The following is a 22,809-nucleotide window of genomic DNA, read 5'->3' on the forward strand; positions in this document are numbered from 1 at the left end:
ATGGAGTATCACACACAGCTTTTTACCCCTTAGCTACGTATGAGTGTGTGTGAGACTTGAGTGTGTGCCGTATGAGTGTGCATATACTGTGTGTGTGTGTTGGGGGGAGGGGGGGGGGGTGGAGATGAGGAGCCAGATGGAGGATTGAGAGGTCCCTGTAGACAGGTTGTTGGCAGTGATCTTACGGTCATAACTGAGGTTGTTAGCCCAAAAGGTCAACCACTCAGGGTTTAATTCCTGTCGCAGTCGCTCCCCGCAGGCCTGACTTGTTGATTAGAAAAACTCCACTCAGTCACCACTCAAACCTCCAAAAACTAATATCATTAAGTATGACGTCTAGACAGTTATTCCTTATCACAACACATCGTCTGTGGTTCTGTAGTACAGGCAGTACATACTTCATATATGCCATGGCTTGCAGAGGCAGGGCCCAGAAGTGTTTTTGGAGAAAGTAGGCTAGGCTCTGACTATGTGATTTACTACCAATAATTCACTGCTGGAAATCAATTGAGTTTTATCCGCAGTTCACTTTTGGTAGGCAGCGTCTCAGTGTCGAGTTCATAAAAGCTGAACTTTTGAGGCCTTCCTGACTGCTGCTCTCTGGGATTACAACGTGGGAACTTACCTGCGTGAGTTCATACGCAGTCAGAGCAGTGACCTTGAGAGTGTTACAGACTTCCTAACAGTGTCGTGAGAGTTTATAGACTAACCCCGTACCGAACGGTCAGTGACTTTCTCATGTCACTAAGGGGCTTCTGCCTTCTTATTACGTTTCCTGATGCTCCGACTGAATCGACAACCTTCACTCTCCCAGTCAATACAGAGGGTAAAGCGGTAATTGAAGGAGAACAAGGGAATAGGTACACAATTACACCCCGCTACCCTCCAAGCGCCCCGACCAAAAACGCTGTTGCCACGGTAATTAAAGTGAGTCATCAGGAGAGGGTCAACTTCCTCCACATCCCATAAGGTACACACACAAACACACACATTTTATACTCCAACACAACGAAGAATCAATAGACGCGCATTAAGTAATATCCTGCTATTATTGACTCCTGGTGTTATCCTAACAAGAGACCGTGTCTGTTGAGCCCACACCACAAAGTACACGTCAACAAGCGTCAAAATCAATGGCAGGGTCTGATAGTGGCGGAGACAGAGGTACAGAGGAAGCCCTCCATAACACTTTGAGGTAAACAAAAGAAAACCCACTGCGACTGTCAGGCCACACACACACACGGCTGTTGGAAGTCACAGGGCTTGAGATGGCTATCTGCTCTCTGGCATCCCTGTGTACTATTGTGCTATTGACTGTATGTTTGTTGATTCCATGTGTAACTCTGTTTTGTTTGTGTCGCACTGCTTTGCTTTATCTTGGCCAGGTCGCAGTGGTAAATGAGCACTTGTTCTCAACGAGCCTACCTGGTTAGATAAAGGTGAAATAAATTACATTTAAAAAATAGTATGGAAGCCGATGTGTGGCTCGTCGATAGGGCTGGAGAGTTTTGACCAACAGCTAAATTCTAAAGTCCTCATATGAACTAAAGGAAGTAGCTGATTAGTAGAATCAAGTGAAAAGCCAGTGTCACCCAAGAGCTACTGTATTGTATGTATGTGTGTGTGAGAGTGAGAGCGAACGACAGAGACAAAGTGAATGAGAGACAACGAGAGACTGAGATTAGCATTTTAAAAGAAAATAAGGGAAAGTCAAGGAAGGAAAGTCAAGAGTCAACCCAACCCCATCAATCTTTTAGATATACAGGTGAAGTCGAAAGTTTACATACACCTTAGCCAAATACATTTAAACTCAGTTTTTCACAATTCCTGACATTAAATCCTAGTAAAAATTCCCTGCTTTGCTCAGTTAGGACCACCACTTTATTTTAAGAATGTGAAATGTGTGTGCATATACTGAATAACAGTAGAGAATTATTTATTTCAGCTTTTATTTCTTTCATCACATTCCCAGTGGGTGAGAAATGTACATACACTCAAGTAGCATTGCAATTCAAATTGTTTAACTTGGGTCAAACGTAGCCTTCCACAAGCTTCCCACAATAAGTTGGGTGAATTTTGGCCCATTCCCCCTGACAGAGCTGGTGTAACTGAGTCAGGTTTGTTGGCCTCCTTGCTCGCACCTGCTTTTTCAGTTCTGCCCACACATTTTCTATAGGATTGAGGTCAGGGCTTTGTGATGGCCACTCCAATACCTTGACTTTGTTGTCATTAAGCCATTTTGCCACAACTTTGGATGTATGCTTGGGGTCATTGTCCATTTGGAAGACACATTTGCGCGACCAAGCTTTAACTTCCTGACTGATGTCTTGAGATGTTGCTTCAATATATCCACATAATTTCCTCACGTTGCCATCTATTTTGTGAAGTGCACCAGTCCCTCCTGCAGCAAAGCACCCCCACAACATGATGCTGACACTGCAGTGCTTCACGGTTGGGATGGTGTTCATCGGCTTGCAAGCCTCCTCCCTTTTCCTACAAACATAACAATGGTCATTTCTACAAAAAGTACGATCTTTGTCCCCATGTGCAGGTGCAAACCATAGTCTGGCTTTTTTATGGAGTTTTTGGAGCAGTGACTTCTTCCTTGCTGAGCGGCCTATCAGGTTATGTCGATATAGGACTTGTTTTACTGTGGATATAGATACTTTTGTACCTGTTTCCTCCAGCATCTTCACAAGGTCCTTTGCTGTTGTTCTGGGATTGATTTGCACTTTTCGCGCCAAAGTACGTTCATCTCTAGGAGGCAGAACGTGTCTCCTTCCTGAGCGGTATGATGGTTGCATGATCCCATGGTCTTTATACTTGCATACTATTGTTTGAACAGATGACCGTGGCACCTTCAGGCATTTGAAAATTGCTCCCAAGGATGAACCAGACTTGTGGAGGTCTACAATTTTTTTCTGTGGTCTTGGCTGATTTCTTTTGATTTCCCCATGATGTCAAGCAAAGAGGCACTGAGTTTGTAGGTAGGCTTTGAAATACATCCTCAGATAAACCTCCAATTGACTCAAATTATGTCAATTAGCCTATCAGAAGCTTCTAAAGCCATGACATCATTTTCTGGAATTTTCCAAGCTGTTTAAAAGCCCAGTCAACTTAGTGTATGTAAACTTCTGACCCGCTGGAATTGTGACACAGTGAATTATAAGTGAAATAATCTGTCTGTAAACAAAGTAGATGTCCTAACCGACCTGCAGTGGTTGAAAAACGAGTTTTAATGATTCCAACCTAAGTGTATGTAAACTTCCCACTTCAACTGTATATACACATATACATGTATAATAGGCTAGCTTAGATGACGCACGGCTGAGGCAAAGGAACACAATACAAGACACATTCCTCCTACACAGAACCAGTCAGTAATGCAGTTCTTTTGATCCCTCCGATACGTCATCGATCAATTCATGTCATTGACGAACCTGCAAGTCCACCGCCAGGTTATAGTAAGACAGAAAATCAGACACTGTGGCCCTTCAGTGCCAAGCCAGAGCTCTGCACCACTGTCCCATTGCAGCCTTTCAGAGGTCCTACACTCTGGGGGGAGGGGTGGGAGGAGTGATGAAGGATGGTTTGTTAACAAGGCTTTTGTTTAGTAATAGTTCAGTGGCGTTGAGGCACGGGCTCATTGCTCTGAGCTGCTGACAGAGAGAGAGATAGAGAGCCAGAGGTACAGGCCACAGAGGAGAGGACTGACAGAGATGACTTCATGCTGGATAGGGCCTTATGAAGGAACACAATGGTTGAATAACACACAAAAACACACACACACGTCGCGCTGTGAGTGAGTGAAATGTGACGATTTGTGTGTGTGTGTTCCTGCGCGCGCGTTTGTACAGCATGTGTGTGCTTGTGGTGTGTGTGTGTCACCTGGTAGGTGTCCCAGAGGCGTATCGTGCAGCGTAACGGCAGCTCTCTCATCAGCAGGTTGTTCATCCAACGGAAGGCAAACTGGAGATACTCCACTTCATACTGCTGCATGTGGATGTGCACCGTTTCTGAAACACACCCACCCCACACACACAGACTTGTTAAACTGAAACACACACCCCCCCACACACAGACTTGTTAAACTGAAACACACCCCCCCACACACACACAGACTTGTTAAACTGAAACACCCCCCTCCCCCACACACACAGACTTGTTAAACTGAAACACCTGAAACACCCCCCCCCCCCCCACACACACACAGACTTGTTAAACTGAAACACATCCCCCCACACACACAGACTTGTTAAACTGAAACACACCCCCCCACACACAGACTTGTTAAACTGAAACACACACATTTCCATCAAACAATGATCAACGCACGCACTTACAGTATGCAAACAGACTACCGTCAGACACTGATGAACACACACACAAACGAGCCATTCACATGGAGAGCCGCTGATCATTTTGATAACCACAGCACACACACACACACACCTTTTTCTTTCCACTAATGATGGCTGGGCGGTCAGACAATACCGCCGTAATTACATAGCTGTCAGTGGACCTCTCAAAAGGACATTAAAGCTACTGTATAACTCGGGAGAAAGACAGCATTATAACAGTGTGTGTGTGTGTATTGTTTGCGTGTACGTGTGCGTGCATGTGGACCCGTTACGAAATGGACCTGGGCCTTTCCCACCCGAACCCGAGGAAAACTAGACCCATTCTGTATAGAGCTGGTCGGATCCAGATCCGGTCATTTCCGAGTGAGTACTATATATTCAAAATGATGTGGACGCCCCTATTTCAGCCACAACCATTGCTGACAGGTGTATACAATCGAGCACACAGCCATGCAATCGCTTTAGACAAACATTGTAGAATGGTCTTACTGAAGAGCTCAGTGACATTCAACGTGGCACCGTCATAGGATGCCACCTTTCCAACAAGTCAGTTGGTCAAATGTATGCCCTGCTAGAGCTGCCCCGGTCAACTGTATGTGCTGTTGCTGTGAAGTAGAAAGGTCTAGGAGCAAAGTGCTCAGCCGCGAAGTGGAAGGACACAAGCTCACAGAACTGGACCGCCGAGTGCTGAGACACATAGCGAGTAAAAATTGACTGCCCTCGGTTGCAACACTCCCTACCAAGTTCCAAACTGCCTCTGGAAGCAACGCCAGTACAATAACTGTTCATCAGGAGCTTCATGAAATGGGTTTCCATGGCCCAGCAGCCACACACAAGCCTAACATCACCATGCAAAATGCCATGCGTTGCCTTTGGAGCGGTGGAAATGCGTTCTCTGGAGTGATGAATCACCCTTTTGGCGGATGCCAGAAGAACAATACCTGCCCCAATGCATAGTGCCAACTGCAAGGTTTGGTGGAGGAATAAAGGTCTGGGGCTGTTTTTCATGGTTCGGGCTCACCCCTTAGTTCCAGTGCAGGGAAATCTTAAAGCTACATCACGATTCTGTGCTTCCAACTTTGTTGCAAAAGTTGGGGAAGAACTCTTCCTGTTTCAGCATGACAATGCCCCCATGTACAAAGTGAGGTCCATACTGAAATGGTTTGTCGAGATCGGTGTGGAAGAACTTGACTGGCTTGCACAGAGCCCTGACCTTAACCCCATCGAACACCTTTGGGATGAATTGGAACGCCAACTGCGAGCCAGGGCTAATCGGCCAATAGTAGTGCCCGACCTCACTAATACGCCACGGAAGCAAATAACCGCAGCAATGTTCCAACGTCTGGTGGAAAGCCTTCCCAGAAGAGTGGAGGCTGTTACAGCAGCAAAGGGGGTATACAACTTAAGTGATATGTGAATGAGTGTATTGTATTGTTGAGTGTATTGTATTGTTGTGTTTGTTTTGTTCTATTCCCGAGGGGTATAGGTCTAACTTCTTGATCCTTGGCTCTACGATGGAGTTGACAGTGAGATGGGGAGTATAAACCAATTTGAAAGAATAGTTTCAATAGAATGTTTTGATATTCTCTGTGAAATATGTTTAGATATGTGTATTAAGAATAATTGGTAAAAGTAATAATTTATCATGTAGTTAATGAACTGAGCTAAACTGTTGTTCTGATCTGTTCTTTCGAGGTTATAATGAAAAGTGACATCAGACGGTATCTTAATGCATGGAAGAGATAATTGGACCGAATGGTGTGTGTACCTCAAAACCCCCTCTAACTGGCTGAAGAAGAGTGACAAAGGCGTTGAAGGCCTTCCTAACCACTTCTACCGAGAGAAAAGAACCAAGCCAGAAATTGGTGTACAGTCTCAGATCTAAGCTATCAACTGCTTTCATGTTTCTCTCATACTGTGATGAGTCCACTTGGAGTGATCATGGAGAAAGATCTGTTCTAACATTTTCTTATGATGCTGGTATATTGGTTGACGAATGGACAAGACATGAGTGGTAAGGATGAGACATTGAAATTGGGACATTATCATGGGCCGTCCACTTTGAACTGTAAAGCTATCTGAAGAAAAACGAAAGAGACGCCAGAAGATGCCGTGCCTGAGAGGGGGGGGGGGGGGGGGGGGGGTTGGTCAACTGTGCCATTAAATTGTTTATACTTTTGTGGTATCAGGTTGATTGAAGAGGTCTACACCATGTAAATTGGAGTAATTTAGATTAAGAATGCATTGAGATACTGATCTGTATTATAATCATGATTTAAAAAGTTAGTAGTAGAATTATGGGATAATTATACTGAATGTAAGTAAATCTGCTAATATTGATGTGTGTTAAATTGAGGTTTTTACTTTGAGTGATAAGACAAATATGAATCACTGAGGAATGCTATTCTAAATATTGGTTGGATAAATAGTTGGGTTGTTACATATGATTTGGAATATAAATGATTTCAATGACCTATTCTCTATTCCTAAGTATATTTCTGAGCATGAGGACTTAGAGGGATGTCTGTCCTATATGTTGTGAGGAGGCCTGTGTTTAGACACTGGTTCTCATGTAACTTAAAGAGCATCTATCTATATGTTATGTTTTTATTTTCCTCAAATGGATTATTCTGTGTTATTAAACATGTGCAAGTTTGTCTTGTAGAGTAAAGGTTGTAAACTTAGTTTCAGAAGGGAGGAAGCTTACATATAAGCTAAGGTATTTGACATTGAGGGGATTTGAATTGTTATATTGAGTATGTCATTAATATTCTGATTCTTTAGGAGGGACAATGTCCCTTGAGAGGGGAATGTTGGGGAATAATCAGAATTGGTTGGTAACATAGGTAAGATGTTTTATATTCATTCATATATTGTTTTATAAGTTACTTCTCATCAGAATGTTATTTTTGTATAATACTGTGGCGGGGTTGCAGTATCTGTTCTATGTCAAGACTAAGTTGCTTGGGCCGGAGAGAGGGGAGAGGTCAAGCGTGTATCTCTTGGCTCCACAATGTCTGTGTGCCAGTCAGTGTGTCTCTGTGATCTTGTCAAGATAGGATGGATTTGATATATGCCTGTAGATATGGAGGATTGGTTTATGGTTCTGAGTTTGAGAAAGGAGACAAAGCTGAACGATGAATTATGCCGATGCTGTCTTATCCTGTGTGTGTCTTTGCTATAAAGGACCTCAGTTGAAATGTGGAAGGGACTCAGAGAATTCATTGATAGACACTGAATTGATCTGAGAGTCACAGGGTTGTGATAGAGCTCATATAATTAAAGATGGACTTTGATAACTAACTCTGACTTGTGTGTGGTTTGATCTCATGATTTGGTAAATAGAGGAAATTTACACGACAGGACCAACTCCATATTAATGCCCATATTTTGTAATGAGACTTTTGACGAGCAGGTGTTCACATAATTTTGGTCATGTAGTGTGTCTCCTAACTTTTTCACACACACACACAGGCTTTATGACTGAAGCCTATTGCCACTTTGATGACTTATAATTGGCCAACAACAAGCTACATGCACCACACTCCTCTTGTGAAAAGCAAGAGCAGCAGCATACATGACAAAATGTCTCTACTGCAGCCGTTATGTTTGGATCTGTAAGGGCCCTTCCGGACTAGACCGTTAAAATGACACATACCCGAGACCCGTGACAATCACCTCAGCTCTGACCCAGACCCGTTACATTATTTACAATTCTGGATCGGGAACCGCTCATGTCCTGGATTGTGTCTTGGGTATTCGTGTACAGGTGGATCTGTGATGACCTCCAGTGTGTATAAATCGAAGACTATTAATAAGCTCTGAAACATCCAATCAGTCCTCTCTAACCAGTGACACGGACAATGATTCCAGATCAGATCCCTGAACAATGAAGCCATCTTAGTTCGGTCCTGACATAAAGGACAACTCTGTACAGAGGTCGCGTTACCGTTTAGAAATATGCATTTTCTGCCTTTTAAACCGTTTCACTTGCGTTTTATGTTTAAAGTTAACAGTGTTTGCATCAATAGAGCGATCAGGGGAGTGCAACTAGTTTCTCTTCACACACAATAACTTAATGATACACATTTGGCAGAAATTAGCTTCCTTTTCACCAAATGAAAATAGAAGTGCGACACTATTTAGCCTGCAGCCACACATAAGTACACTAGCTTACAGGGGGAAAAACGATGCATGGTCACCCGAGTAGTCATGTTTATCATGGAATAATGTAGCCAGTAATGTTTCGCTTGGAGTTCCTCTTGCATTTTAGCTACCCGGAGTAAAGTGTGCATTCACATCACCCCTGCTGTACCCATCACAATTCACTCCATTTTTCACCAATACACGTGTCAACACACACCCGTCAACAAATCACATTTGTTCGTTCTCGCATGCGCACCCACACAGACACTCTCGGGAGGGTGAGGTAAACAGTGAACACTCCTCTCGCTCTCTCATCCCCACAGTTTAATTATGGCATAGCTATGCTCCGCATAAACAACAGAGGCCTAACATCATTAACAGTGAATAAATCACAGTCATATATCACCTCTAAACAGCTTCCCTAATAAGAGACAACCAACACTCAGAATAACCACTTTGGAGGAAATAAATTAAACTTCTCACACATAATCAGAGGAGTTGGCTTGGCTAAAGTAAGAAGAGAAGAGGAACCGTTCTACAGAGAGAGAATAGCCTGAGTTCTGAGTCCTGGTCCCCTGGAAGTTAATTAGTTCGTTATTGTTTTATCTGTTCTAGAGCCAGTAGAACAGAGGAACAGCTGTTATAGCTAGGGAAAGAAAACAGAGAGCGGGAGAGAATGATTATTAGTGTTTCAGTACTACGGAGCCACTCTTTCTGCAATATAGAACATTATTTTACTTCGTTGCACACCCAGGGAGGAGGGAATCACCTGCTTTCAGCTAGGAACACATCTAGAAGACTTGTTGTGGGCAACTAAGTACAGTTAACATGATTAGGCCTGCAGTTAAAACAGCAGGAAAGTGACTTGGTTGAGGGTGAATTAGGTCAAGTCAGCAGTTGAAAGTGTTTGCCCTAAAAAGTACTCTACCAGCACCAAATCAAATTCAGTGGTAAGGTAACTCATTAATCCTGTTTGCGAGAAGTCAGACTATAATATGCTAAAGAAGACGCAAGTGTTAGCAGGACTGTTTGTTTAGTGGAGTTTTGTAGGGAGGTTAGCACTCCGGCAGACGCCGACTGGCAGCGCACGGCCTGCTAGGTAGATTTGGGTAGCAGGAGCACAGTTGGAGGTCAGGGGTCAGGGAAAATACAAGTGATGCTGCTGAGCTGCATTCTGCTGAGCTCCACACTTCTCCCTGACTTCTGCTCTCCTCCATCCCATAATTACATCTACGCCGTGGCCCTCTCCCTTCCCTCATTCTCTCTCCCTCTATCTCTCTCCCGCTCTCGAGCGCACTCTTTGTCCCTCATCTCTCTCCTCTTTTTCCCTCTCTTTCTTTACTTAGATCTCTCTTTCTTCATCCACCTCTACCCCTCTCCCTCTCTTCTCCTCCCCCTCAGCTCCATTTTCAGGGTTCTTGCCTGTCTGAATGGGTTCTCTGCTGAGCTTTTTCTACCACTTGACCAGACCTCCAGTACTCTGACAGCATGCACCCTGAAAGATGAGTCCTCTAAATCATTTCCCATGACATATCAACAGCGTGTCTTTTTGCGTCTGACTGAGCTCCGACGTTGCTCTTATCATGTTTCAGTGTCAGGCAAAGTTGATTGCATAAGGAGATTGATAGACACACCACAACAAGCCTTCTTAGCTTCAGCGAAAACTGTGCATCATATACTTGTGTGTGTGTGTGTGTGTGTACTCTATATCCCAGGATGACAGTTGAGTGTGACTCTGCCTGTATGCTAGGCTATCAGTTCCTTCTCTCTGTGCTCCTAGTGATTGCATTTGTCACAGCAGCAGGAACACGTCATTCAGTGCATCCATCTTTGCGCCACTTCAATCACACACAGGGCTGCAGCACTGAGGACTATGATCTACATTCTAAACCCTCGACCAGCGACTCGTGTCCATGATCAAAGTAGAATCCAGCTATGAAGAACAACTCCTTCATACTCTCACTTACAAAACTCTTCAAAGCACAACAAACAAATATAATTTGTTGATGCCAATGAATGGATGCATATTTGAGATGATTTTACGGTAAACAATATAGCAATATGCATAGTGCTGCTAAGACTGTAGAGGAGAGCCAAGCTCTATGGGCCTGTGTGAATCAATAGGTTGTGTGTCGGTGGATTGAGAGGTCTGGAGGAGATGAGAGGAGCTCAGAGGAGAGGCAGAGAGAACAGAGGGGTGACTGCAGGTTAAATCCTCACGGCAGAGACTTGATGTCAGATCAACACGAAGCTCAGCAATGGACATGTAATCACATGCACGTACGCAGTCATACACGCACACACACAATAATAGTAACAATACCTTCTAACATAGGAAAGATCATTATTTTCTTCATAGACACACTCGTCAACTTCTTTTTCTATAATTCTATTCATACTTCTGCCTCAACAATCGAACCATGGGAGTCTTACAGGTACATGATTCAGAGTGCAGAAACCGTGCGGTTTCTCTCCTTCGTTTGCATAAATAAACTCACCTTCAGCAACTTCCGTGCTGATGAGCCCTGAATGCATTCTGCATTCACACAGAACAGAGAGAGAGAGAGAGAGATCAGAGGAAACATTTCCAAACCTTATGGAGAGAGAGAGAGAAACATCTGGGGGTTTTTTTCTCTTCTCTTTTTAGGGGCTAGATCAGCTTTAATATTGCAGATAGACTGTAGCTTCCGGTGAACGTTAGCGTGACGGTAGAAATTTATAGTGTCACGATAAGAAAACGGGTCTGTGGTTTAATACGGCGTCGCTAATTAGAGCGAAGCTCCTGATTGTTGCTATAACAAAGAAAAACACAACGCCCGGCGACGGTTCTGCCTTTTGGCTCCAGAGTGGAGGGGATTCAGTTCATTTCATCAGGAGGGGGGTGGGGAGGGGACGTTCCACAGAGTCAAAGGGGGGAATCCCGGGGCCTCAGAGAGACGATCGATAATAGGTTAGGGAAAGATCAGCATCCAGATCAGAACTAAGTGGCTAGAGCGTTAAAGTCACCTGGTGTCCCATGTCCCGAATCAGTCAGACACACTAGCCCTGGGGACGATAAACCAAAGTTATGACGCCGACCACACCGATCGGCTAGCGCAAGCATTTTGCTGACATCGTCCATTACGATAGGTAGCCTTGAAATGAAGTACGTTTGGTGATATGGTTGATAGTTAATGGGACAACTGATGGCTACAACCCACCAAACTAGTAGCAGTAGTTTAAAGGATAATACATCTATTCATTAAATGTGGTGCACATTTTAAGCATCGTTCCGTTTATCGTATCAATTCAGGGAATGTACTGCGATACGGATTCTTGTCCGTATTGCCCAGCTCTAACACACACACACACACACACACACACACACACACACACACACACACACACACAGACAGACACACCTTCACCACAAGAATCATCTCACGCCACACTACCTAATCACCTAACGGTCCGACTGATGGAGCAGACCATCATAACTACTGGACAGAAACCTCCATAGCGGTCTGCATCTCCCGACACTTCTGGAAAACGGTGTCTCTCTCACTGACCAATGTCACCTGTAACATCACCCCAAGCAGAAAATGAAAAGTGACTATAGAAGGATGTCATTAGCCGCGGTAGGCTAAATGCATGAGAAACGACCTCCGCTTTTGGCTTAAACCAGGTTTTTGTTCCCGTCCCACTCTCCTGGGTGGAAGGTGACCGTTTCCTCCTCCTCCTCGTTTATCTAGAGCACACCCTGTGCACTACCGCCTCAGCACGTTCATTTGAATTCTAAACACACTCATCTCCATATACCTGGTTCTGTTTAAAGGGCCTGGGAGATATGGTGGTGGGGCGGGCCGCGACGGAGCAGGGGAACACGGGGCATCGCAGGACTCTCTGCTTAAAAGTAGGATTACAAATGCGGATAGCTCTTGCCTCGTTTAGACAATTTCCATCGGTACATATCCTCCATTATGCACTGAACAAGGACGCAATCTTCCTGTTCTTGACAAACTCCTCGTAGCATATGACATGTTACTACCCACACATCTAAGATCAACACGCATCTATCAACCCTGTTCTTAAAAAGCACAAAACAAAACGTGCGAGCTCGACCACCACGGCAGCCCAGGTCAGGCAGCTGATGACAGACAGCAGTGACCCCAACGCGACAGACAGCAGTGACCCCAACGCAGCATACCGCATGGTGAGTGAACACGTTGGCATGATCGACTGATCCCTAAACGCTACAGTGAGTGAACACGTTGGCATCGACTCCTTTCTAAGGCTCCAACAACGTCCAGCATCAGTCGGTCAAACATAAACAAAGCCCAGATGGGGATAGAGAAGTGAGGGGGCGAGAGAAGAGAGGGGGAGAGAGAAGAGAGGGGGAGAGAGAAGAGGAGAGAGAAGAGAGGGGGACGAGCTGCCGCGTCTAGCATCAGTCGGAAAAAACATAAACAAAGCCAAAGCCCAGAGAGGGAGAGAGAAGGGGAAAGGAAACAGGAAAGGAACAGAGAAAAGGAGGACACCGAGGGGGGGGGGGTATTTGTGTGTGTGATCTGACACCCACTGCTGTAATAGTCTCACATCAGACATCAGCCTCGGTCTTTTAGAGAAACACAGCCCCACACAGAGGAGGAGAGATGTGTATTACTGCTGCAATAGTCTCACATCAGACATCAGCCTCGGTCTTTTAGAGAAACACAGCCCCACACAGAGGAGGAGAGCTGTGTATTACTGCTGCAATAGTCTCACATCAGACATCAGCCCCGGTCTTTTAGAGAAACACAGCCCCACACAGAGGAGGAGAGGATGGAGAGATGTGTATTACTGCTGCCGTGTGGAGAGGAGATTAGGCCCTGAGAGAGAAGGGAGGACAAAGAGGAGATGAGGGACCGCCCTGGCTTTCCAACACACACACACACACACACGCGGAAGGAAAGGAGGAAGGAAGCACGCACAGTCCCACACACTGTTAGGCTAACATGCAAACCCCGGTCTCAGTCTGAAGTGAAAAATGTACTCTTCATATTCAGTTACAACCCTATACCCTCTTCAGCTTAAAACTATTACTCCAAACACTGTAGCCTATATTTTAGATGTACTGCACACGTAGAAAGGAATGAACGTCTGAATGGCATGTGAAGTTCTTGTCAATCCCGTACAAAAGTAGCATCGCTGACGCGTCAGCAGATCAACATGTCTTTCCTTCCAGCTAATCGCCCTATCATCCTGGCATATCAACTATCATACAACTCTCTGTGCTTGGATATACCAAGCCTGAATGACCTTTTTTACATTACAGAATCTGAGCGAATCATATGATCTCAAACATACTCAACTGCCTCAGTGGGCGTATAAAAGGCGAAGTTCAGTTGTACCATCTGAACTCAAGTGAACATTCTTTGAAATACTCTGTGGAAGTATGAGAGGAATATAGTCTAAAGTCAGATATTCAATGAGAGGGTACAGAGGGTAGCCCTCCACCCTTCCACTTCTCCTCCCCCGTAATCATACAGGCCGTTAATAACAGAGAGAGAGGAAGCAAGGAACTGCTACAGGGAGGACAGGACCCATTGGCTCCCACTGCCTCTCTGGTCTGAGCTGTACGGATAAGATGGCACTGTGGATAGATTATATCATATTAGAATATGGCTAGGCAACCCTGTTCCTGGAGTGCTGCAGGTACTGTAGGATTTTGTTCCAACTAGGCACCACACCTGACCAGCTGAGCTAACTGATCAGTTCAGTGATTGCCTAAATCCAACACACCTGGTCTTCCAGGTCAGTTCAATCAAAAACATGGAGTGCCTGTGGCACTACAGCACCAGGGTTGCCTAACCCTGTATTAAAAGAACCAGGGTGGTTGCTTTGACCCGAGACGGGTCGTTCACCAGAATGTGTTAGTGATTCGTCAGGGATATATCAGGGCCTATTGGAGGAGGTTGAACGTTCACTCCTCTGCTAAATTGTGCAGGGACTGGTCAGAGCCGAGACTACGCTCTCTGCTATATAGGTTACTGCACTATACGGACCTAGCTCTACACAGAGGCAGAGAAAAGGTTCTTGAGGAATCATGCCAAACTGTTCTCTCTCTCCACCCCTGTTGATTTGAGAGGCAAGTGAGGGGTGGTGGAGTGTCCAGGTAGGGCTGTGCTCTCTCGCTCTCTCTATTCCCCTCGGTTCTCTCTCTATTCTGTCTCCCTCTCTTCTCTCTTTTTCCTTGCTTAGTGTCTGTTCTTTTTGCTCTACTCTGCTCTCTCTCCTTTGCTGTCTGTTTGAGGGAGATAAAGGCAGGTGAGCTGGCAGTGTTTGGGCTGAAGGGCAGGCAGGGAGAGACTGAAGGACGGACCTGAGCCGCTGACAGAGCAGACGAGTCACAGGGTAGGACGGGACAAAGCATTAATGCAATCAGACACTGGGGTGAGATCAGCATGACTCCCCCTCCTCTCCTCACCCCTCCCCTCCTCTCAGTGCCTGGTGGTCAAATGGACTGTATCAGCTAAGGTACCAGGTAATACAAGACTCTGGTGTAAGTCTGTATAACACAACAATACAGATCCGTTTCTGTATCATCATCATCATCATCATCATCATCATCATTATTAGGTGGAGATCAGTTTCTCGTATCACACATTTGATCAGCAATTTTATCTATCAGCATCCCCGCAAAGGACAATGCAAGGTGAGGTGAGGTCAGTTCACCATTACACCGTTAACACTAAGCCCTATAAATGCAGCATCATTAGTATCTAGTATAATCACAGGGGTAATTAGAGAATACCTCTTCATATAGCATACAGTCTGGGCAGGGATTGTGGTTGTTGTTCCAGCATGATGTGGCTATTCAGCTGTATGACCACAATGTGTCTTTGCTCAAGTTCATGGCTGATGGCATCACGAGTCAGGGCCAGTTTAGTTTTCGCTCACACACACCCCCTCCACGCACCCCCCCCCCCCATCTTTCTCTGTCGCGTCCAGTCTCTCCCCCGTGCCCACAGACGTTATGTCAGGCAGGGCTGGCAGGCTGGTCGGGTTCTGTCATGTCCCTGTGGCGCTAGGCTAGCTCCTTCCTTTCTGTCACCTGACAGAGCAGAGCAGAGCCATATGGCTGAGGAGCCAGAGGAGAGCCAGAGGAGAGCCAGAGGTGTGCTTCAGGAGCATGTCTGAACATCAGGGCCCCGGGCCACCAAGTAGCATCAATCTGGGCAGGCCATCTCTCAGTGGTACACCTCCAGCCCTGGCTCACACACACCTTAACACATCCGTGAGTGTGGTGGGGGAAACACTATGCAGTGGTCGATAGGATCAAATAGAACCTGGCTGGTGAACCACGAGGAAGAGACTAAGGCTGCTATGTGTCTCTGAAGGAAGGGAATGTAGCAAGGCCACTGATCTCTCTCTTCGCCACAGCTGTTGCATCTGAGGCCTTCTTCTCTTCCCTTTTCTCCACCGGCTCCCTGTCCTCTACCTTTCTGTTCCCCTTTTTCTCTCTTTGGTCTTTCTTGTACCCAGCTGTTCTCTGCTCTCTGAAAGGTATCGTCTTTTCAAGGTGTAAATTCCAGTGTTGAATGGTGGTTAGGTGGTTATTTTCAAGTCACTCTGGGGGTTTGTAGGACTGTTGTTACACTGTGCTATTTTCCCAAAACGACCCCCTTGGAGCCATGTCCTGTGTCAGGTTTAATCAGCTAGCAGAGAGCTGGCAGAGTGGTGCTGTTTTACATCTCCCTTGGAGCAGCCCTAATGGATCTCGTTACGCAGAGGTGGAAATCAATCCGCACCAACTCAAGCTCACACATAAACACATCCATACTCACACTTTTATTTCGGTAGGCTTCTTATTTGATCATTCCTCGATTTAATTGACCCTGGGCAGTCAGTCCAGCGTGACTGCCATTTCCCTCTCCCGGCCTCCACTTGGCTCCTCGGAAGAGCAGTCAACTCCTAGTACATCTGTTTTCATTTCAACAACCAGGGCTTGACATTGAACTTTTTTTTTTGCCACTTGTCCTTGGACAAGTAGGACATCTTTTTTTGGACTTTTCCCGAAAGCTAAAGTCACAAAACAAAAAAAGGTCCGTAACACCATCGGCCAAAAGAGTGACTGAAAATGAGTGAAGTACACAGGAGGGATGTGAAATCATTTTCTGTGCTTGCCCATAGACCACGTGTCAAACTGGTTCCACGGTTGGGCCGAGTGTCCGAGGGTTTTGGCTCGTCCGTTATACTTGATTGATGAATTAAGGTCACTGATTAGTAAGGAACTCCCCTGCCTGGTTGTCTAAGTCTTAATTGAAAGGAAACAACTCTAACCAGTTTTTGACTCCTCATTGGATTTTTCAATCTTGGTATTGTTTGCTCAATTTCACTTCTTGTGGCCTAAAATATTTGTAATTGAAAAATAAATCTGTGAATGAGAATAGCGTAGACTCCGACTTTCATAATCATTCCCATTTAAAAGCTGCAACTTTAGGACATTAAACACTAGAAAAGTTTGGAAAATACTCCTCATAACTTGAATTTGTCTTAATGCGTTTCTGATATTTTAGTTAGTAGGATTAGGATTTTGGCTGTTTGGTTCGCAATAGCAAAGATGTGGAGGGGGGGCTCGCATGCATCATTTCTGTTCTATAATGCTTTTCTCAACTAGAAGGTTTGTTCAAATTTGATTTTTATATACTGCTATTGTTTCTTCTCTCTCATTATTACCATAAGCCTTCAATGTTTTGGGGTTATTCAAAAACAACAATACTTTGCGAGATACCGTAGAACTCTGTTAGATTCATTCATTGCTTGATCATGAATAAGTGTGGCAGGGGAAATCTAGCCTGAATTAAACTGAAAGAGTGGCTTAAAAGGCCACGTCACATTCATATCAAAACGAGATTCTCCGACCGGATATCTTGTGCTGATTTGGTGAGACTCTGAGCTCCGTCTACCGTGTTCTCTTGCTTTGTATAAATCAAACTTATTTATCAGAATGTAAACTGTGCCCTGCGGCTCTGCCTGATCCAATTCTGATTAATAATTGTTTGATATTGTGATCTTCTACTGAAAACTATATTCCGGTAACTATTTCGGAGTTTAAATGTATTTGGCTAAGGTGTATGTAAACTTGGGTTCTATGCAGGGCTCGACTGAGAAAGACACGTTGGTCTCAGCATGACACCCTGTTGATTTAAAAAAATAAATAAAAAATGTGATCATATTACTCCAGTGCTAGCCTCCCTACACTGGCTTACTGTCAAAGCAAGGGCTGATTTCAAGGTTTTACTGCTAACCTACAAAGCATTACATGGGCTTGCTCCTACCCATCTCTCTGATTTGGTCCTGCCGTACATACCTACACGTATGCTACGTTTACAAGACGCAGGCCTCCTAATTGTCCCTAGATTTCTAAGCAAACAGCTGGAGGCAGGGCTTTCTCCTATAGAGCTCCATTTTTATGGAACGGTCTGCCTAGTGGGTTGAGTCACTGATGTGATCATCCTGTCTGGGTTGGCGCCCCCCCCTCCTTGGGTTGTGCCGTGGAGGAGATCTTTGTGGGCTATACTCAGCCTTGTCTCAGGATGGTGAGTTGGTGGTTGAAGATATCCCTCTAGTGGTGTGGGGGCTGTGCTTTGGCAAAGTGGGTGGGGTTATATCCTTCCTGTTTGGCCCTGTCCGGGGGTGTCCTCTGATGGGGCCACAGTGTCTCCTGACCCCTCCTGTCTCAGCCTCCAGTATTTATGCTGCAGTAGTTTGTGTGTCGGGGGGCTAGGGTCAGTTTGTTATATCTGGAGTACTTCTCCTGTCCTATTCGGTGTCCTGTGTGATTCTAAGTGTGCGTTCTCTAATTCTCTCCTTCTCTCTTTCTTTCTCTCTCTCGGAGGACCTGAGCCCTAGGACCATGCCCCAGGACTACCTGACATGATGACTCCTTGCTGTCCCCAGTCCACCTGACCGTGCTGCTGCTCCAGTTTCAACTGTTCTGCCTTATTATTATTCGACCATGCTGGTCATTTATGAACATTTGAACATCTTGGCCATGTTCTGTTATAATCTCCACCCGGCACAGCCAGAAGAGGACTGGCCACCCCACATAGCCTGGTTCCTCTCTAGGTTTCTTCCTAGGTTTTGGCCTTTCTAGGGAGTTTTTCCTAGCCATCGTGCTTCTACACCTGCATTGCTTGCCGTTTGGGGTTTTAGGCTGGGTTTCTGTACAGCACTTTGAGATATCAGCTGATGTACGAAGGGCTATATAAATAAATTTGATTTGATTTGATTTTTAATGAGATAATTTAAATATTTGGATAAATACTATGTATGATTATTTTAAAATATATGCCAATACTTTCCAAATGTATGTCCTAATACATTACCATATTCAAACACTTTAAAATAACATAAATAGTATTTGAACCCAGGTCTGACACATACACGCGAACACACACGCAAGCCAACAGAGGATTTCAAGAGGAAGACAAATCTTACTCATTTCTCTCCCCTCACACCTAATGTACTGTGCTCTCTCTCTCTTTGTCTGTCTGTCTTTTACTCTCCCTATGTTGTACACTTTCCCTCAGTCTCGATCATTAGTCTGCTGCAGGAGACAACACACTGACATGAAAGCAGAACAAAATTACACACATTCCACTGACAAGAGATCCAATCAAACCATCACAACAACTCATACAACAGGAGAAGTGTTCACCCAAAACTGTCTCTCTCTGCTCTCATGTCCCTATAGCCCTTTCAAACTACTACAGCACCACAGCCTTCTTAAATATAAATTCTCCCCCAGCATTTTCCCCTACTTCCACATCCCTTTTGAATGTGAGGCGCAAGACATTTAGCCAGCCCCCCCCCGATTAGAGATAAATACAGTTCAATGTGACAAGAGTGGGACTCTGGAGTCTAACAATGTGAAGGTTGGTCAAGAACAAGACTGCGCTACAAAGGAGTCATTTGATAAGGGCTTCTGTTCGGTATTCATGACGAGGACAGAGAGAAACACCGTCAGAGACTAACGGTAATGAGAAACATTTGATAAGGGCTTCTGTTCGGTATTCATGACGAGGACAGAGAGAAACACCGTCAGAGACTAACGGTAATGAGAAACATTTGATAAGGGCTTCTGTTCGGTATTTATGACGAGGACAGAGAGAAACACCGTCAGAGACTAATGAGAAACATTTGATAAGGGCTTCTGTTCGGTATTCATGACGAGGATAGAGAGAAACATCGTCAGAGACTAACGGTAATGAGAAACATTTGCTAAGGGCTTCTGTTCGGTATTTATGACGAGGACAGAGAGAAACACCGTCAGAGACTAATGAGAAACATTTGATAAGGGCTTCTGTTCGGTATTCATGACGAGGACAGAGAGAAACATCGTCAGAGACTAACGGTAATGAGAAACATTTGATAAGGGCTTCTGTTCGGTATTCATGATGAGGACAGAGAGAAACATTGTCAGAGACTAACGGTAATGAGAAACATTTGATAAGGGCTTCTGTTCGGTATTCATGACGAGGACAGAGAGAAACACCGTCAGAGACTAACGGTAATGAGAAACATTTGATAAGGGCTTCTGTTCGGTATTTATGACGAGGACAGAGAGAAACACAGTCAGAGACTAATGAGAAACATTTGATAAGGGCTTCTGTTCGGTATTCATGACGAGGACAGAGAGAAACATCGTCAGAGACTAACGGTAATGAGAAACATTTGATAAGGGCTTCTGTTCGGTATTCATTACGAGGACAGAGCGAAACATCGTCAGAGACTAACGGTAATGAGAAACATTTGATAAGGGCTTCTGTTCGGTATTCATGGCGAGGACAGAGAGAAACACCGTCAGAGACTAATGAGAAACATTTGATAAGGGCTTCTGTTCGGTATTCATGACGAGGACAGAGAGAAACACCGTCAGAGACTAACGGTAATGAGAAATATTTGGTAAGGGCTTCTGTTCGGTATTCATGACGAGGACAGAGAGAAACATCGTCAGAGACTAACGGTAATGAGAAACATTTGATAAGGGCTTCTGTTCGGTATTCATGACGAGGACAGAGAGAAACACCGTCAGAGACTAACGGTAATGAGAAACATTTGATAAGGGCTTCTGTTCGGTATTCATGACGAGGACAGAGAGAAACACCGTCAGAGACTAACGGTAATGAGAAACATTTGATAAGGGCTTCTGTTCGGTATTCATGACGAGGACAGAGAGAAACACCGTCAGAGACTAACGGTAATGAGAAACATTTGATAAGGGCTTCTGTTCGGTATTCATGACGAGGACAGAGAGAAACACCGTCAGAGACTAACGGTAATGAGAAACATTCGATAAGGGCTTCTGTTCGGTATTCATGACGAGGACAGAGAGAAACACCGTCAGAGACTAACGGTAATGAGAAACATTTGATAAGGGCTTCTGTTCGGTATTCATGACGAGGACAGAGAGAAACACCGTCAGAGACTAACGGTAATGAGAAACATTTGATAAGGGCTTCTGTTCGGTATTCATGACGAGGACAGAGAGAAACACCGTCAGAGACTAACGGTAATGAGAAATATTTGGTAAGGGCTTCTGTTCGGTATTCATGACGAGGACAGAGAGAAACATCGTCAGAGACTAACGGTAATGAGAAACATTTGATAAGGGCTTCTGTTCGGTATTCATGACGAGGACAGAGAGAAACACCGTCAGAGACTAACGGTAATGAGAAACATTTGATAAGGGCTTCTGTTCGGTATTCATGACGAGGACAGAGAGAAACACCGTCAGAGACTAACGGTAATGAGAAACATTTGATAAGGGCTTCTGTTCGGTATTCATGACGAGGACAGAGAGAAACACCGTCAGAGACTAACGGTAATGAGAAACATTTGATAAGGGCTTCTGTTCGGTATTCATGACGAGGACAGAGAGAAACACCGTCAGAGACTAACGGTAATGAGAAACATTCGATAAGGGCTTCTGTTCGGTATTCATGACGAGGACAGAGAGAAACACCGTCAGAGACTAACGGTAATGAGAAACATTTGATAAGGGCTTCTGTTCGGTATTCATGACGAGGACAGAGAGAAACACCGTCAGAGACTAACGGTAATGAGAAACATTTGATAAGGGCTTCTGTTCGGTATTCATGACGAGGACAGAGAGAAACACCGTCAGAGACTAACGGTAATGAGAAACATTCGATAAGGGCTTCTGTTCGGTATTCATGACGAGGACAGAGAGAAACACCGTCAGAGACTAACGGTAATGAGAAACATTTGATAAGGGCTTCTGTTCGGTATTCATGACGAGGACAGAGAGAAACACCGTCAGAGACTAATGGTAATGAGAAACATTTGAATGACAAAGCATGGACATTACGTGGACATCAGACGTATTTAACCACAGTCAATGAGGTGTGTCCCAAATGGCACCATTTAGTCCCAAATGGCCCTATTTAGTGTGCTACTTTTGACCAGGATCCATAGGGGGCATCATTAGGGCTCTGGTCAAAAGTATTGCACTATATAGAGAATAAGGTGCCAGATGAATTACCACACAAGGGACTCTTAGAAGGTAAGAGACTCATTCCCGGGAGAAAACCTTGGTCTCTAATTACAATGAGTGCAGAAACTACAGATTTTGCTTAGTGTTGATTCAAACCTATATGGAGACGTACGTGCGTGTGTGTGCGTGCGCGCGTGTGTGTGTAAATCAAACTGTCACATACGCCGAAGACAACAGGTGTAGACCTTACCGTGAAGTGCTTACTTTACAAGCCCTTAACCAACAGTGCTGTTCAAGAAGAGTTAAGAAAATATTTACCAAATAAATTCAAGTAAAAAAAGAATAAGAAAAAGTAAACCCAAAAAGAAAAACGAGGCTATATACAGGGGATAACCGAGTCAGTGTGCGGGGGTACAGGTTAGTCCAGGTCATTTGTACATGTAGGTAGGGGTGGAAGTGACTTTACATAGATAAGAAACAGCAAGTAGCAGCAGTGTACAAAGAGGGGGGGGGTGGTCAATGTAAATAGTCCGGTGGCCATTTTATTAATTGTTCAGCAGTCTTATGGCTTGGGGGTAGAAGCTGTTGAGGAGCCTTTCGGTACCAGACCTGGCGCTCCGGTACCGCTTGCCGTCCCGGAGCAGAGACAAGTGTACGCGTGTGTCTATAGGGTTCAAACCTTTAAAGAGCCAGGTGTTGAGTTAATGAGCGATATGTTCAAATTGGGAAAAACATATTACAAATACATGGTAGTCATTTATCAGATGTTGTTATCTATAGATACTTACTGGAGCAGTTCGGGTTTTAGTGCCTTGCTCAAGG

General features: G+C 44.8%; 1 protein-coding gene across 4 annotated transcripts in view; it reads right to left on the reverse strand.

The window, feature by feature from the left end:
• tbc1d22a (TBC1 domain family, member 22a) overlaps positions 1 to 22,809 on the reverse strand; it is a 180,902-nt gene that overhangs the window by 48,140 nt on the left and 109,953 nt on the right. For all 4 annotated transcript variants that reach the window (XM_036944449.2, XM_021563375.3, XM_021563377.3 and 1 more), the window contains one exon: positions 3,889 to 4,016. In XM_036944449.2, coding sequence (XP_036800344.2) covers positions 3,889 to 4,016 — 128 coding nt within the window. The remainder of the gene's footprint in view (positions 1 to 3,888; positions 4,017 to 22,809) is intronic.

Source organism: Oncorhynchus mykiss, chromosome 15 (genome assembly GCF_057628025.1).
Source record: "Oncorhynchus mykiss isolate SJ-2025 chromosome 15, ASM5762802v1, whole genome shotgun sequence".
NCBI classification, from domain to species: Eukaryota; Metazoa; Chordata; class Actinopteri; order Salmoniformes; family Salmonidae; genus Oncorhynchus; species Oncorhynchus mykiss.